Source organism: Sturnira hondurensis, unplaced genomic scaffold (assembly GCF_014824575.4).
Source record: "Sturnira hondurensis isolate 20B ecotype Veracruz unplaced genomic scaffold, ASM1482457v3 Scaffold0020237, whole genome shotgun sequence".
In the NCBI taxonomy this organism is placed as follows: Eukaryota; Metazoa; Chordata; class Mammalia; order Chiroptera; family Phyllostomidae; genus Sturnira; species Sturnira hondurensis.
The window spans coordinates 11,192,970-11,207,559 of NW_028092868.1; the positions used below are offsets into that span (position 1 = coordinate 11,192,970).

Consider the following 14,590-nt stretch of genomic DNA (forward strand, 5'->3'; position numbering starts at 1 on the left):
GCTTCATTGATCCTGCTTTTGATTCCTGCCACTGCATTCTTCAGCTCTGACATTGTATTCTTCATTTCCTCTTGGTCCTTGCTGATAGTTTCTGTTTCCTTTTTCATGTTGATATAGTTTGCAGTGAGTTCATTGTAGCTCCCTGGAGTTTCTGATAGCTCTTTGTGAGCTCTTTGAACTTCCTGATAACCCGTGTTTTGAGTTCAATATCTGATACCTGACTTGCCTCTCTTTCATCTAGCATTCTTTCTGAGGCTTCCTCCTTTCCTTTCATTAGGGGGTTGTTTCTATGTCTTTCCATTGTTTGTGAGACTCTTCTTGTTAGCTTCAGCTTCTTAAATTGATTTGTTCTGGCTTCCTGGATTTATGGTGTGAACCTCTGTGGTATAATACCTGTGAGATTCAGTGGTGTAGGCTCCTTGAACTCCCCAGCTTGATGGTCTTGGGCTGTCTTTTACGTTGGCTCTGAGTTTGTCTTTGAGTTTTGTTGTCTCTGGATTTTTTTTTGTGGGTCCTTCCTGCCAGCTGGTGAACTGATGGTCCCTCTGTCCACTACCCTTTTAAGAATTAGCGGGGGGCTGACTACATGGGAAACTAAGACAGTTGTATTGATGCTAGTTGTCCCTGCTAAAGCATTCTGATTGTTGGGGGGGGTGGGGATTGGGAGATGTAATGAAGGCAGACATTCTGTGATTATGTATCAGAAATGCCCGTTAAAGAAAGACTTTGAAACTCTGCAGATTTGTGGAATAAAGTTCCCTAAATACTCCTATGACTTTACCAAAAGGACCTCAAGATGGTAGAAAATTTTCCATGTGCAATTGTAATATGAGACAGAATGAAGAATCTTCTCTTTCAGGAACAGGACAGCAGCCAGATGTGCCTGTGAATTTTCATGCTGAACTACTTCCTGTGACTTGTAATGAGATGACGGGGCTGTTAATTAAGAGGAAAATGGAACGAGGTTGGTTTCATGGCTTACTTTAATTTGCAACTACCACAAGAAGGAACCACATGATATAATGAAATTACCCATGTGTACTTCCTGTCGTTAAAGGAATACAGGCCCACTATGACTTGAAAGAAGAAGGAGGGATCCCTAAAATGATATTCTTACATTTTTAAAGATTGTTGAGTTTTAAAAATTTCTATTTATTTTTAGAGAGAGGGGAAGGGAAGGAGAAACAGAGGGAGAAAAACGTCATTGTGTTGTTACTTCTCATGTGCTCCCCATTGGGGATATGACACCCAACCCAGGCACGTACCTTGACTGGGAATCAAACTGGCAACCCTTTGGTTTGCAGGTTGGCACTCAATCCATTGAGCTACAACAGTCAGGGTGATATTTTTACACCATAAGTAGTGGTGCATATTAAGTGCTCACCCCCATGTGGAAGTGCCCATGAGGATGCCCAAAGAACCAAAGAGAAGTGCAGGATTATCAGTCTATGTGTGGAAAATACTGCATTTTCTATTTTGAATCAGATATAACAGGGAAGAGGCCCTCAGCCTCCATGTTTGCATCCTGTGTCCCATCTGGGAAATCACCACCAGGACAGGGTGTTAGATGTAATGAGGAGACCACAGAGTTTAGAATCAGAAAACCTGATCCCAGCCTCTGCTCTTCTGAGAGTGACAGTGTGAAGACTGGGACCTTTCTAAGCCTGAAACTTTTCATCTAAGATATGGGTAATCATTACAGATCTGACTCCTGGTGTGACATTGAGAATTAATTTACATAATGAATGTAAAATATTTTGTGATTTTGAAACTATAAATCTTTTCAATAATTATTATTTTGAACTTCTTATCAGGTTATTCTTAATATGGCTATGTGAACAATTAATATAATTAAGTGCTTCCATCATAGCTATCTTTTAAACAGCTTCATTGAGATATAACTCACACATACATTTCACCACTTAAAGTGTGAAATTCACTGTTTACTATTTGTCTTGTTCATTCACAAGATTGTAAAATTATCATTATAATCAAATTTTAGAGGGTATTTGCCCCCCACTAAAGGAAACTCCACGTGTCTCGCAGCCAATGCCAATTTCTATCTCACTCCATCACCCATTGTGAGCCACCATTAATTACATTCTGACCCATAGATCGATCTATTCTAAGCATTTCATATCAATTGAGTCATAAAAACTGTGCCTTTTTTGTCACTGGTTCTTTCACTCAGCATGATGTTTTCAAGGTTTATATGTATAGTACCTTGTATTACATGTCTTTTTACTGTTTTATAATACATTAGTTCATTGTATGGATATAAAATTTTGCACTTATCTATCAGTTTGGGTTTTCTCACTCTTCAAATAGCACAGATAATGTTGTTACTTGTGTAAAGATTTTTGTGAACATATTTTAAACTTTCTTTGGTACATACTCCATAGTGGAATAACAGAATCAAATGGTAATTTTATGTGTAGCTTATTGAGTAAAAACCAAGCTATATTGCACAGTTTTGCACTACTTTATATTTCCAAGAGCAAAATCTCAGGGCTCCAAGTTTTCTACTTCTCATCAACACTTGTGATTGTCTTCTTTTATTATGGCCATTCTATTGGGTGTGGTGTACTATCTCATTGTCGCTTTGATTTCCTTTTCTCTAGGAAAATGTTGTTAAGTACAATATATAACTATCTTTTATATAGAAGTTAAATTGTCCATTTAATAATATTTCACAATTATTTTAATGTCAACTACCCATGATTTCAAGTATGGAAAAAATTCTTCTCAATAATACCATTAAACTGGAAGAACATTGTTGTAACACAAGACATAGATGTTGCCATAGCTCCACTGTGAGCAGCAGAGCCCTCGCTTAAGACTTTCCTCCAAAACAAGAAAAGTCCTCAAAGAGGTCTTGCAGGATTGGGGGTTTGGAAGTATGAAAGAGGAGGCCAGGCTGTGCTGCTATTAGATCTTGTATCCAAATATGTTGGCTTCAGATCCAATACTGGAGGAGGCCAACATCTGAGCTGTGAGGACAAAGGTTTCAGGAACAACTTACCCAAATCTTTCAGGAACTACAACGAAGTGCATAACAAAGAGAGAAATATGTTCATTCACCCTCAGTGAATTTGAAGTCAAAGGAGGCTACAAAACATCAGGTGACTGGATGAAGAGACTGCGCTGTGGTGGGAGAATCCTGGAAGACCTGATGAAGGTATGCCCGTGACAGGGGCAGTAGGTGTGACTTCTTGTTTTGGTCAAAGATGAGGTCACTATTTGCTCATCAAATATACATTGAGTTGTGGCTGGAGCTCTGAGGTCCCTGACTTTATCCTTTCCCCAGGAAGAGGCCCCCCATGCTCATACCTCAATACAAGGGAGCTCACTGGAGCGTTGTCCAGAGTGTATGTCTGGGCAGATGCAGGGGTATGGAGAAGGGAAAGGTTGTTCTGTCCCAGGTGCTTATAGACAACATTAGGCACTGAAAGAAAGAAGATAGTCTGCAGTCAAAGAGTGGGCGGAAGACACTCCAGAAAAAAGTGGTGTAAAAACCAAGAGCACAATTAACCATAACTCTGTGACTCGAGGTAGGGGGATTGTATGTGACACAGTATAATCCATCAATTGCAGTTATTTGTGTAGGGAATTAATGCCAAGATAAGGAGTTTAAATTCATAACAGACAGCGTAAGACCAGGGAGTCTCCTGAGGTGTGAAATGACATATTTCAGACAACATGGGGACGTGAACTGACTCCACTGTCTTTCAGCCTAAGAAATGTATAATCAACCTGCAAGGCTCAGCTTCCATGTCACTCTCATCTGAATGCTCCCTGAATGATCTGCCCTGGTCACCCCTTCCCTGGGACCCCTGAACTCACTATTTAGGCCCTCCTCACACTGTCTTATTCTTATCCTTCTATGCATTCCTTTTGTCTCTCTAGACCCCTCTAGGGTTTGTCCATGATTATGTGCTCAGCATTGTCCAGGGTGTATGATACCCTGTAGGTGTGGGACACATGTGTGTCAGTTGAATAGCCCTGGTGTGAGGATGCAGGTGTGAGTGACACTGGTGGGAATGGAAAAGCATACTGAGAAGTGTCAAAGAGATTGTGAAGAAAAACTTAGAAAAAAAGCACATGAGCAAGGAAAAAGTTCTCAAGATTATTTTCTAGGGACCATTTTTTACTTTGAGAAAAGTAAGTGAGGAGAGAGAGAAGGTTTCTCATTTACACACCTTGGTTGAGCTGACAGTGGAACATTTGAGTAGAAATATTTATGAGAAGGTTGAAATGCAAGACCCACAAAACTTAAATACAGACTTTCCATACACTTACATATTTTTATCTTTCAGGATAGAATTCTACCTATACCTCCAAGAAAACATGGTGCAAATAAAAAGGTGATTATTACTTTATATAAGTTCTTATTACATAACTGATTTTACGTGTACAGCATCTTTTTTATGATTTCATAGTGGCATAATTAACATTGTCTCCCCTTCTCCTCTCCCCTGTATTTAGTCCATTTTATTTATTTTGCATGCCTTCAGAGTTACTCCATTGAACATTAGGTTGTATGCAAGATTATCTGTGACCTGTAGACCATTTGAGGCTGAGATGATAAGGTTCCATCAAAATAGCCTCATAGAAATGTTTTAGTTACTCACACAGATTTTGTAAGGGTGTCAAACCTACTAAACAAACATGATTATGAAATACATGAAAACATTTTTAATAAGGTCACAAGGTCATTTTCAACTCAATCTTGTACTTTTTATTAAAGGTTACTATTTTCTAACTTTATCTACTAGACAATCTATCTTGGGACAGATATGAACCATATACTACTTCATGAGAGAGGAAACTAAGAACATATTTCTTCTCTGATTACCTACATACTCTTTCATCCTTCCATAAAATATATGCACAGACATATGGAATTCTTCCTTAAGCAGAAATTATTGGCAAATTTTCTATGAGGATGGTGTGTTGGGGAGGGCACTTTTGGGAGACGGATGTAACCTGTGTGACAGGCTGACCTGGAAAATTGTTTACTGTGATGCCACCCCTTTGGCTCCACCTCAGGGGCTGAGCAGGCCTCCTTTCTATCTGTGAAGGTGGTTTCTCCCACTATGGAAGACAACTGTGGAGGCAACAAAAATTACATAATATGCAGTGTAGATTCAGGACAAAGTTGTAGTTTTTAATAACACTGGATATGAATGAGAACTTGAGAAGGAGAGGAAGGCACGAGGTGCCGTTCTCACACACTTCAGGTAGAAATGGCCACCCAGGATATTTATAAAATTCTACATTAGCTTACACAGAGGTGGCCACTGGGACTTCATCTAGCACTGGGAATGTGAGATCCAGGCCTTTGCATTATCTGATGTTCTGGACTTTTAAAATAACTAGATTTTGGGACATTATACCCACTGTGTTTTGTAAAGAGAAATTACTGTTGGACCTAGTCAGTGATTACTTTAAGAAGCAATGCCTCTATCATTTTCCACATGTCAAGGGCTACTTAATCTGGATTACCTAAAGGAGCTAGCAACTTCCAACCCATAGGTTCCATCCTTATCCATGGGTACAACTGTTGGCAGAAAGAAGACTCAATTGCTGATATATTTTGTGTTTCCTTGATCAAGGACAGAAGCTTCCCAAAGTGGGAGGTCTTAGGATCCACTACTATCTCAGTTCAAAACTTCTGTTGTTAATGGAGTCCCAGGGTTTTGGAAACTTCAGTGTCACCCTTGGCACCACTCCATAGCTTCTTGTGCTAATAAGGGCCACTTATACTTTTAGTGACAACTGTTGTGTTGTCTAAGACAAAAATCTATTATATTCATCCAGAATAATCATTTACTGTATGCTAATATTTGCTTTAAAAGATAGTGATAATCTCTTTTTCTAAGTGAAACAATACTCATTTAATCATTCAACATATAGTTATNGGAGGTCTTAGGATCCACTACTATCTCAGTCCAAAACTTCTGTTGTTAATGGAGTCCCAGGTTTTTGGAAACTTCAGTGTCACCCTTGGCACCACTCCATAGCTTCTTGTGCTAATAAGGGCCTCTTATACTTTTAGTGACAACTGTTGTGTTGTCTAAGACAAAAATCTATTATATTCATCCAGAATAATCATTTACTGTATGCTAATATTTGCTTTAAAAGATAGTGATAATCTCTTTTTCTAAGTGAAACAATACTCATTTAATCATTCAACATATAGTTATTAAGTGCATAAAATGCTTAATATCCAGTAAAGAATATTGAAATAATATCTCTGACCTCAAGGATTGTTTCACCTTTATTGTCTACCATGGAATAATAACTACTAGGAGCAGGGGATCCTAGGATACCCAAGAGGCAGGCAGCAACATGATCATTTCTCAGGTCACTTTCCAGTGGATCACATTTGTCCATGACCTCTCTGCCCTGGGTGGAGATAAAAGCTGAGGCTACCTAAGGAGAAGGAGGTCAAATCATTCTACTTAAAGAACATACAAGAGCAATGCGAGTGTAGTATGCAGCAGTCATTTTCTTATGGAAAGGAAGACAGGTGCCACCTTGAGATTTGGAAGAAAGGGAAATGAGGGTGACCTTCTAGAAGAAGAAATACAGTACCAAGGACCTTGAATTCATTTTACCTTTGTTGTGAGGCCCTAAAAAAAGCTGTAGGAAGTGGTGGATATTTTCCCTGGGACACATGCATGTTTCCCAGGACCCTGAAAATAGATGGAGACCCAGAGGGTCCTGTCATACAACCAAGGGCGACATTTCACAGGGAGAAGAAGGCAACTGTTCCAGCAAGAATGTTCTCACACCTGTTAATGAAATTTTCTTCAGTAAACATTAGAGACCAATTCAACAATGACTTATAAGATCCTCATTCATTAATAACCACACTTGCTCAGGCTCAATCTCAATTTAAAGACATTTGAACACTCTCAGTTCCCACTGTTCATGTCATTCAGGATTCTCCCAGAACACTGAATGGCAGCTATGGCAAGACTTTCCTTGGGGCTTACATTTTCTCATATATAGATATTTCTAAATCAAAAGAAATAACCAGAATCCTGATTCCCCCAAGGTAAGAATATTCATCCAAAATTCCAGCACAATTCTTAAAATAATTCTTAGTGACTTTATATCCTTTATTACTTTCTACATTAAGAGAAATAACATAGATGTGTTCCAAATTAGTGTGCCCTTTGGTGTCAAGAAGGACAGTTCTGATCTTTGTGTGTTGTTAATCAAGATACAATACAGAGGAGTTCTGTATTGTACGCCAAGATGGAGGCGTAGGTAGAAACCCTTCACTTTCTCACACATCCAAAAAGAGGATAACAATCAATCTAAAAACAATAAACAACCAGAAGTGCCAGAAAAATCAAACTGCATGGAACTCCAACAACCAAGGAATTAAGGAAACAGTCAACCAAACCAACCAGACTGGTAGGAGGGAGATGGGGCAGACAGCTGGATGGAGAGAACCCATGGCAAGGTGACAGACCACACAGGTGAGGCTGACTGAAAGGACCCACAGTGAGACAGCTGACTGAATCACTAGATGAGGTGGGTGCTGGCTGAGAGAACTCAGGGTAAGTCAGTGGACCAAGCAGGCAGGGCTGGTTGAATGGGAAACTGAGATTCAGAGCTGACTGTGGGCTATGGCAAGGGTTGCCATGGTGGGAGAAACTCCAAGTCTCACATGAGAGTTTGTTGGAAAGTGGGGCTAGAGCCAAACAAGTGAGCTGCATTGTTCCCTCTCTGACCTCTCCCCCACAGACAGTGACACAATATGGCAAAGAGGGTTGCTCTGCCCCCTTACAACTTCACAGGCATACCAAGACCAAGAAATATGGCCCAAATGAGAGAATAAAACAAAACTAAAACAGAAAAAGAGCTAAGCAATGAGGAGATAGTCGACCTATTTGATGCAGAGTTCAAAAAACTGGTAACCAAGATCCTCACAGAACTGATTGAGCGTGGTCACAAAATGAGAAAATGAATGAAGGATACCCAAAGTGAAATAAAGCAAAATATTCAGGGAACCAACAGTGACAGGAAAGAAACCAGGACTCAAATCAACAATTTGGAACAAAAGAAAGAAACATTTAATTGGAACAGAATGAAGAAGCAAGAATTCAAGAAAATGAAGAGAGGCTTATGAACTCTGGGACAGCTTTAAACATTCTAGTATCCAAATTATTGGGGTGCCAGAAGGAGAAGAACAAGAGCAAAAAATTGAAAACGCATTTGAACAAATAATGAAGGAAAATGTCCCCAATCAGGCCAAGGAAATAGACTTTCAGGAAGTTCAGGAAGCCCAGAGAGTCCCAAAGAAGTTGAACCCAAAGAGGAGCAAACCAAGGCATATCATTATTAAGATACTGAAGATAAAAGGTAAAGCAAGAATCTTAAAAGCAGAAAGAGAAAAGGAGACAGTTGCCTACAAAGGAGTTCCCATAAGACTGTCAGCTGATTTCTCAAAAAAGACCTTACAGGCCAGAAGGGGCTGGAAAGAAGTATATGAAGTCATGAAAGGCAAGAACCTACATCCAAGGTTACTCTATCCAGCGAAGCTATCATTTAGAATGGAAGGGCAGATAAAGTGCCTCCCAAATAAGGTAAAGTTCAAGGAGTTCATTGTCACCAAGCCCTTATTATATGAAATATTAAAGCGACTTATTTAAGAAACTGAAGAATATAAAAAACTATGAACAGTAAAATCACAACAAATGTACAATTATCAACAGTTGAACCTAAAAACAAAAGAACAAAAACAAATACTAAGCAAACAACTAGAACAGGAACAGAATCAGGGGAATGGACATCACATAGAGGGTTTTCAGTGGGAAATGGGAGGGGAAAATTAGGGGGGTGCAGGGGATAAGAAGCATAATTGGTAGGCATAAACTAGGGAGAGATTAAAAATGGTATAGTAAAAAGAGAAGTCAAAGAACTTAAATGTACAGCCCATGAACATGAACTAGGCAGTAGGGAATGCTGGGGGGTTGGGAATGCAGGGCAGAGGATGTATAAAGGGGAAAAATTAGGAAAACCCTAACAGCATATTCAATAAAAAATAAAAAGAATAATCTAGACTTAAAAAGAGATATAATACAAATTGTGAGAAAAAAACTTTACGTACTAAGGTGGAACCATTCATTAGGGTCTCAGCATACTCATATGCAGTGAACCCCACTGGGACAAAGGAACTAACAAAAGAAGCTTAAAAATCACTGTGAGGAGGAGGGATAGATTGGCTTTGGGATCTGAGTATGAGTATAGACCGACAATGGATTCTCAGATTTGTGGAGGAAGCTGTATATTTTATGAAATGGAAACATCAAGAAAGAACATGAAGTAGGTGTGGGGACAGGAGAACAAATTAAGTTTTGACTACGCGAGTTTGGGGTGTGATTCAAGGGCCCAGGAGGAGATGCTGGGTGAGCACAGTGTGTGCACAAAGGCAGGAGGCAGGCTGGACAGCTGGAAGCTGGACTGATGTAACTGCATCTTTGAAAGTGCTTTGAGCATCTGGGGCCACCTGAATGGCCAAAGATAGAAACCTGAGGATTCTCTCTAAATGCTGTAGGAGGAGAAGGATGGGAAGGGAAGTGATAAAGCAGTGAGGCTGAGGGAGTAACCCCAGGAGAGAGATGACGCATACTACACATGGTTAGAGAAAGCAGACAGGGTCACAGTAGAGAAAAATGGACGCTGTCACCCCTGCCTCCTCCTGCTCTTCAACAGCCCACTTCCCTCCCACCAGGACTGATATATGGTGGGGGGTGCAGTCCCCAAGCCAACCTCATTTGTGTCATCTTAGACAGTCTCGGGAAGGGCAGAATTTCTCCAACAGACCATGGGATAGACAGGATGTTTTTGTCTGGGAGAGAACAACCCCCGAGTGGTTTTCAAACTGTCTGAATTCTCTCGGAAGGCAGAACCAGGAAAGCAACCAGGGGCAGGTATAGTTCCTGAAAGTTCCTCATTCACATGTAATGCTGATCTTTATGTTTTAAAAAAAGTGGTTTTCTGTTGTAATCACCTCCTCTTCATCCCCTTGATAAGGGAAGGATGTCCACTGGTACTTTGGGGGATGGAAAATAATGGCATCTGTCAGTGGATAGATGGGTGGATTGACAGGTGTTATTAGTCACATATAGTCCCAGACTGAGAAACGAGGAGAGTACCAGGCACACAAGTGTCACCAAGGTGGTCCTCAGGACCCAAGTGAGCCACCAGGGGTTGGGAGGATGGAGTGGTCCCCTGGTTTCCCTGGGAAGTTGTGTCTAGCTTGTTTGAAAGATGCCATGACTGACAGGGAACTGAAACCAGATATTCCAGGATGGGCAGTGTGACAGTTGGTCCCTTGACAAGAAGCATTTTTTAGCTGTGGGACCTTATCCAGGAAAGCAGGATGGGGAGACGAACATGCAGATAGGCCATTCAAGGCCATCTCAGTGTTACCAGGTGTCATAGCAGCACCTGACATTGAGCTTTAATATAAGTCGTTGCACTGTATTTTTCATTAACAAAAAGCTCAATCACAGGACAGCTTTTTTTCATGAATACATGACCTGTATATAACACAGTGTATCTTTGTATCTGCTCTATACATTTATTTGGTTTTAATGAGTAGGAGTTATGCCACAGAAGTGGGATTCAAATGCTGTCAAATTTTATCTTCTCCAAGTGACATAAAATCTGGTTAATGGGCAAATACTCACAGTGGTAAGCAATCCAGTTGCAGCTGATTGGGCAGGGAATCCCCATTGTGTGTTTAGAGCAAAGCACTTGCCACACTCCCTGGCCACAGAGAGATGAAGCCTCCACACCTTATGTGCCCTGAGTCATGGGGCATTTTCCTCAGGCTTCCAGAGCCAAAGATCTCCATCCTCCCAGGCACCACCTGGTCATCTGTGTCATGGTCTTTCCAACTCAAAGTAACTGTCACAGGGCTAGGAACCCTCCAGGCTGAGAATCCACAGTCCAGAACCCCTACAAAACCCTTCAACTTCAACTCACGGGAGCCTAGAGCCAATAAGAGAGGATCAGTGCTTTCTTAGAAGTTTTTTCCATCTTATTAATTTCTCAATATTCTACCTTTCCATAGTTCATTTCAGTCATTGTGGTGTCCTGGACCAATGGATTTAACACTTAATTTCAGAAACTTGTTTTTTCTGCAAGGTAATAAAATGATTCAGATCCCCATTAAATCATCCTCTTGTTTTGTTGCCCGACTTTGTGTTACAGTCTCTGGTTTCATAGGCAAAACTTCCCTGGTCTGGTACACAGCCACTCCTCCCAAGCTTTTCGGCAGAGCAAGAATCCTTCTTCTGAAACCTCCATTCAGTGCTCTCCCTTCACAGCTCAGCGGAACACATAAGAGTCCCTGAAGGTTCCCGCAAAGGCCGTGAGTCCTAGATTCCCACAGCACTGGTGGTCATCAGGGGCCCATGGAGATGTCATTGTTTACCTTCTAGGGCGAAGACTCAGACAAATGCAAGATCTGCCAAGATGGAGGGAAGCTCTTCCGCTGTGAAAAATGTCACAGCCTTTTTCATGTGCACTGTCACCTCCCACCTGTGGACACTAAGAGGTTTGTGCCCCCCTGTCTCCTTTTATAGACCAGTCCTCCTGCCATGCACATTCCACACGTGGGGCTCTTCCTTGTTTCTTGATGGGGACCAGTGGGGCCAGAGGTACAGGATCCAGTATGATCCCAGAGGCTGCCGAAAGATGCTGATAGCAGGAGGGGAAGGTTCTCCTCTCTTCTCTGGGAGGCTGAAGCTGGTGGCTGCATCCTTTGCCTTCACACTGCTACTGTCCTTTCCAGAACTTTCCTAACATAGACTTCTGTTCTCCGGAGTGGCAATGCCAACTCTTTGTATTCTGTGCTTATTTGGAAAAGGCAAGATCCTGGACTGGTTCCTCATTTCCCATGTTCTCAACAGGCTAATGGAGGACCATTCCCCATGGGTTGAGGTCCAGTCTCCAGCACTCAGGCCTGGGGGACAGGGCTCCTGTACTCCCAGAAGCTCAGATAGGGAAAGGAAAACCCACAACCCACCCTAACACAGCCAGATGTGCTATTGTCCAGCCACTTTCCCCTGGGTCCACCCTCTACGGGAGGAGGATCATCACATGAGAATTGTGGAGACCCTGGGTGGTGTCCCCTTCATCCTCCTGCTGTGCCTACTGGCCATTCCTGAAAGGAGAACAGTGGGAGACATAGGGACTGTACCTGTTTCTGGGCTTTGTGCTTTATCCCTTTTATCTAACATCTCAGCACCAATTGGAATTGTACCTTCTGCAAAATAAACAATCTACCAAGAAGTCAGCAGCGTTATAGGGAATCTGAGGTCCTGAAGAAGGTGATGGGGCCTGAGGAGAAATTGGTGAGTTGGATTCAAACCCCAAGTCTTTTCCTTTCCACTCTCATGTGAGAAGTCAAACAGTCAAGGGATGAGCGGAAAGGTGCCAACAGGTGCCCCCTCCTCTGACCACACTTGAACCATGCTGAAAACTCTCTGGAACTTTTTTGAAGGGAAAAAAGACTTCGCCATCACATGTTGGTGTCCTAGAGCAATACGAGTTTGGGGAAACTTCCAGAAGAGTGGTGTGGAAATGTGTGTGTCTGGACATGCCTATGGGCTGTTTCTTTCCTAGCTGTTTGTCATTCACTGTCTCCTTCTTTTGCAGAAATGTGAGTTCCTCCTCTTAAAGGTCTATGGCCATTTGGAGGGCAACATTTTCCCAAATATTCCATGTGAAAATTATGTGAGTAACAATAACAAACCATGAATATGGGCCACCATGATGCTACCTTACCTTGACACGGGCACTTGTGAGATTTGTGATCTGAAGCCCCCAGGAGGGAGAGCATGAACAGCTTTTATCTTCACCTTGGACTTCTGCTGGATTTGATGGGAATCCACAGAAGGCAGCCATTGCACTTTCTCAGTAACTCTCTTTTTGATATATATCTCACCAGGTTAAACAGGCTTCTCATTGCTTAGAGAAACTTAGGAAGTTGGACATGATCAAGGAGAGTGTAATTGAGGGACAATTCCCATCTGTGAAAAGTTTTATGCAAGCCATGGACAATTTCTTTACTATCCTCAAGGTAAGTGGCTTTCCTGTTTCCATTTCATGTTCCTTCATTAAGTCACTCTGCCTCCATTTCCTAGGCTGGGAAATTTTAGTTTCCCTTATCTTAGGACAACCCTATATAAGCAAGGGTTCAAGAAGTGAGTAAGTTTTTTAATTCAGAATTTAAGCTCACAAGGGAGAGTAACAGTGAGTCAGAAGGTGTTCCTGTAACCAGTACCCCAGGCCCCTGAGATCTCATTCCCCTCTGAAAATGTGTCAGGTGCCCATTGAGAACAGTCTCTCCCTCCATGCTTTAAACCTAAGGAGAAGATTATGTCCTAAAGTCATATTGTTATTGTTGTCTCTCCCCAAATATACACAATTGGACCTCTCATAAATCTCAACTGCAGAGTTCTTTGCATGTGAGTGGACTATATACTTAACAGTGGACACAAGAGGGGGATAGAAGTGACAAGGTAAAAAGAAGGTTATTGGTTGTACATAGACATCTGTGATATTTGCTTGTTGCTAAGATCTTAGATTACTTTTCTAACTCTCACTGAAAGAGTCAACTCAAGCCTAATGAGTAAGAGTCCTCCAGTGTAGTAATGATTTCCCATTTCTGTCTAGGCAACAAGAAGTAATCACACTCTTGAGAAACAAGTTACCCTTAGCTGCATATGGTTTTAGACTTAACCTAGTTAACAGTACTGATCATTGTCAATTGCAAAGTGTCTAATGACACTGATAATGAATGTCATTATCTTTGTTTTTCTTTCCAGTGCAATGATGCAGAATTAATTCAGGATGGTTTTAAGAAGAATTTCAAAGATATCTTTGCTATTGAGGAGACAAATTAGAACAGTTCACTGGTGTAGTTGATACTGTTTGAACCCTGAAAAGTCCTGCTTTCTCGCAGATTTCTTATCCCCCTGCTGCTATGAGGATTGGCTGCCAATGCCACCTCTCCCTGGGGTATTGCTTTGGGCCAAATGAATCCAGGTTCACCTGAACATTACATCATTTTGGCCTGGGGACTTGTTCCCACTCCAAGGTTGAACCAACTATGTGGAGCCATTCATGTTTCTGTACTCCCCAGAGAGTCAGACTAGAGCTGTTGTCCAGCTATGGCCACATCCTTGCTTAGATTTCCCCTCCTTAGTATCCTGCTTCCCTTCCCCTCCTTCTGAGAGAATTATCAAAATAAATCACTTACATAAGAGACTTTATACTGGCTTTGTTTTTAGGAAACCTGGCACACAGTGGTCTTAGCTAGCCAGCTCTAAGCATGGAATTCTGAGTTGGATCACTGTCTAGCCAGAAGAGTACATGGAGAATATTGATAATACCTGGGGTGCTCAAGCAGTGCAGCTGCAAAAATATTCACCCAAATGAGAAATAGGGAACAGGTATACTACCTGTTACAATTGTCTAGCATTCACAAAGGAAGAAATAGTAATAATAAGAACGGTATAGTTTGGTGGCTATTTTTAAGCTCACTAATGTACTAAAA

General features: G+C 41.4%; 1 protein-coding gene across 1 annotated transcript in view; it reads left to right on the top strand.

Annotated features, from left to right (window-relative positions):
- LOC118975414 (nuclear body protein SP140-like protein) overlaps positions 1 to 14,306 on the top strand; it is a 56,232-nt gene extending 41,926 nt beyond the window's left edge. Inside the window, exons 6-13 of the mRNA XM_037029339.1 lie at positions 860 to 964; positions 3,036 to 3,178; positions 4,317 to 4,364; positions 11,469 to 11,584; positions 12,275 to 12,383; positions 12,688 to 12,765; positions 12,980 to 13,111; positions 13,860 to 14,306. Coding sequence (XP_036885234.1) covers positions 860 to 964; positions 3,036 to 3,178; positions 4,317 to 4,364; positions 11,469 to 11,584; positions 12,275 to 12,383; positions 12,688 to 12,765; positions 12,980 to 13,111; positions 13,860 to 13,937 — 809 coding nt within the window. The 3' untranslated portion in view covers positions 13,938 to 14,306. The remainder of the gene's footprint in view (positions 1 to 859; positions 965 to 3,035; positions 3,179 to 4,316; positions 4,365 to 11,468; positions 11,585 to 12,274; positions 12,384 to 12,687; positions 12,766 to 12,979; positions 13,112 to 13,859) is intronic.
- Positions 14,307 to 14,590: the final 284 nt, after the last annotated feature.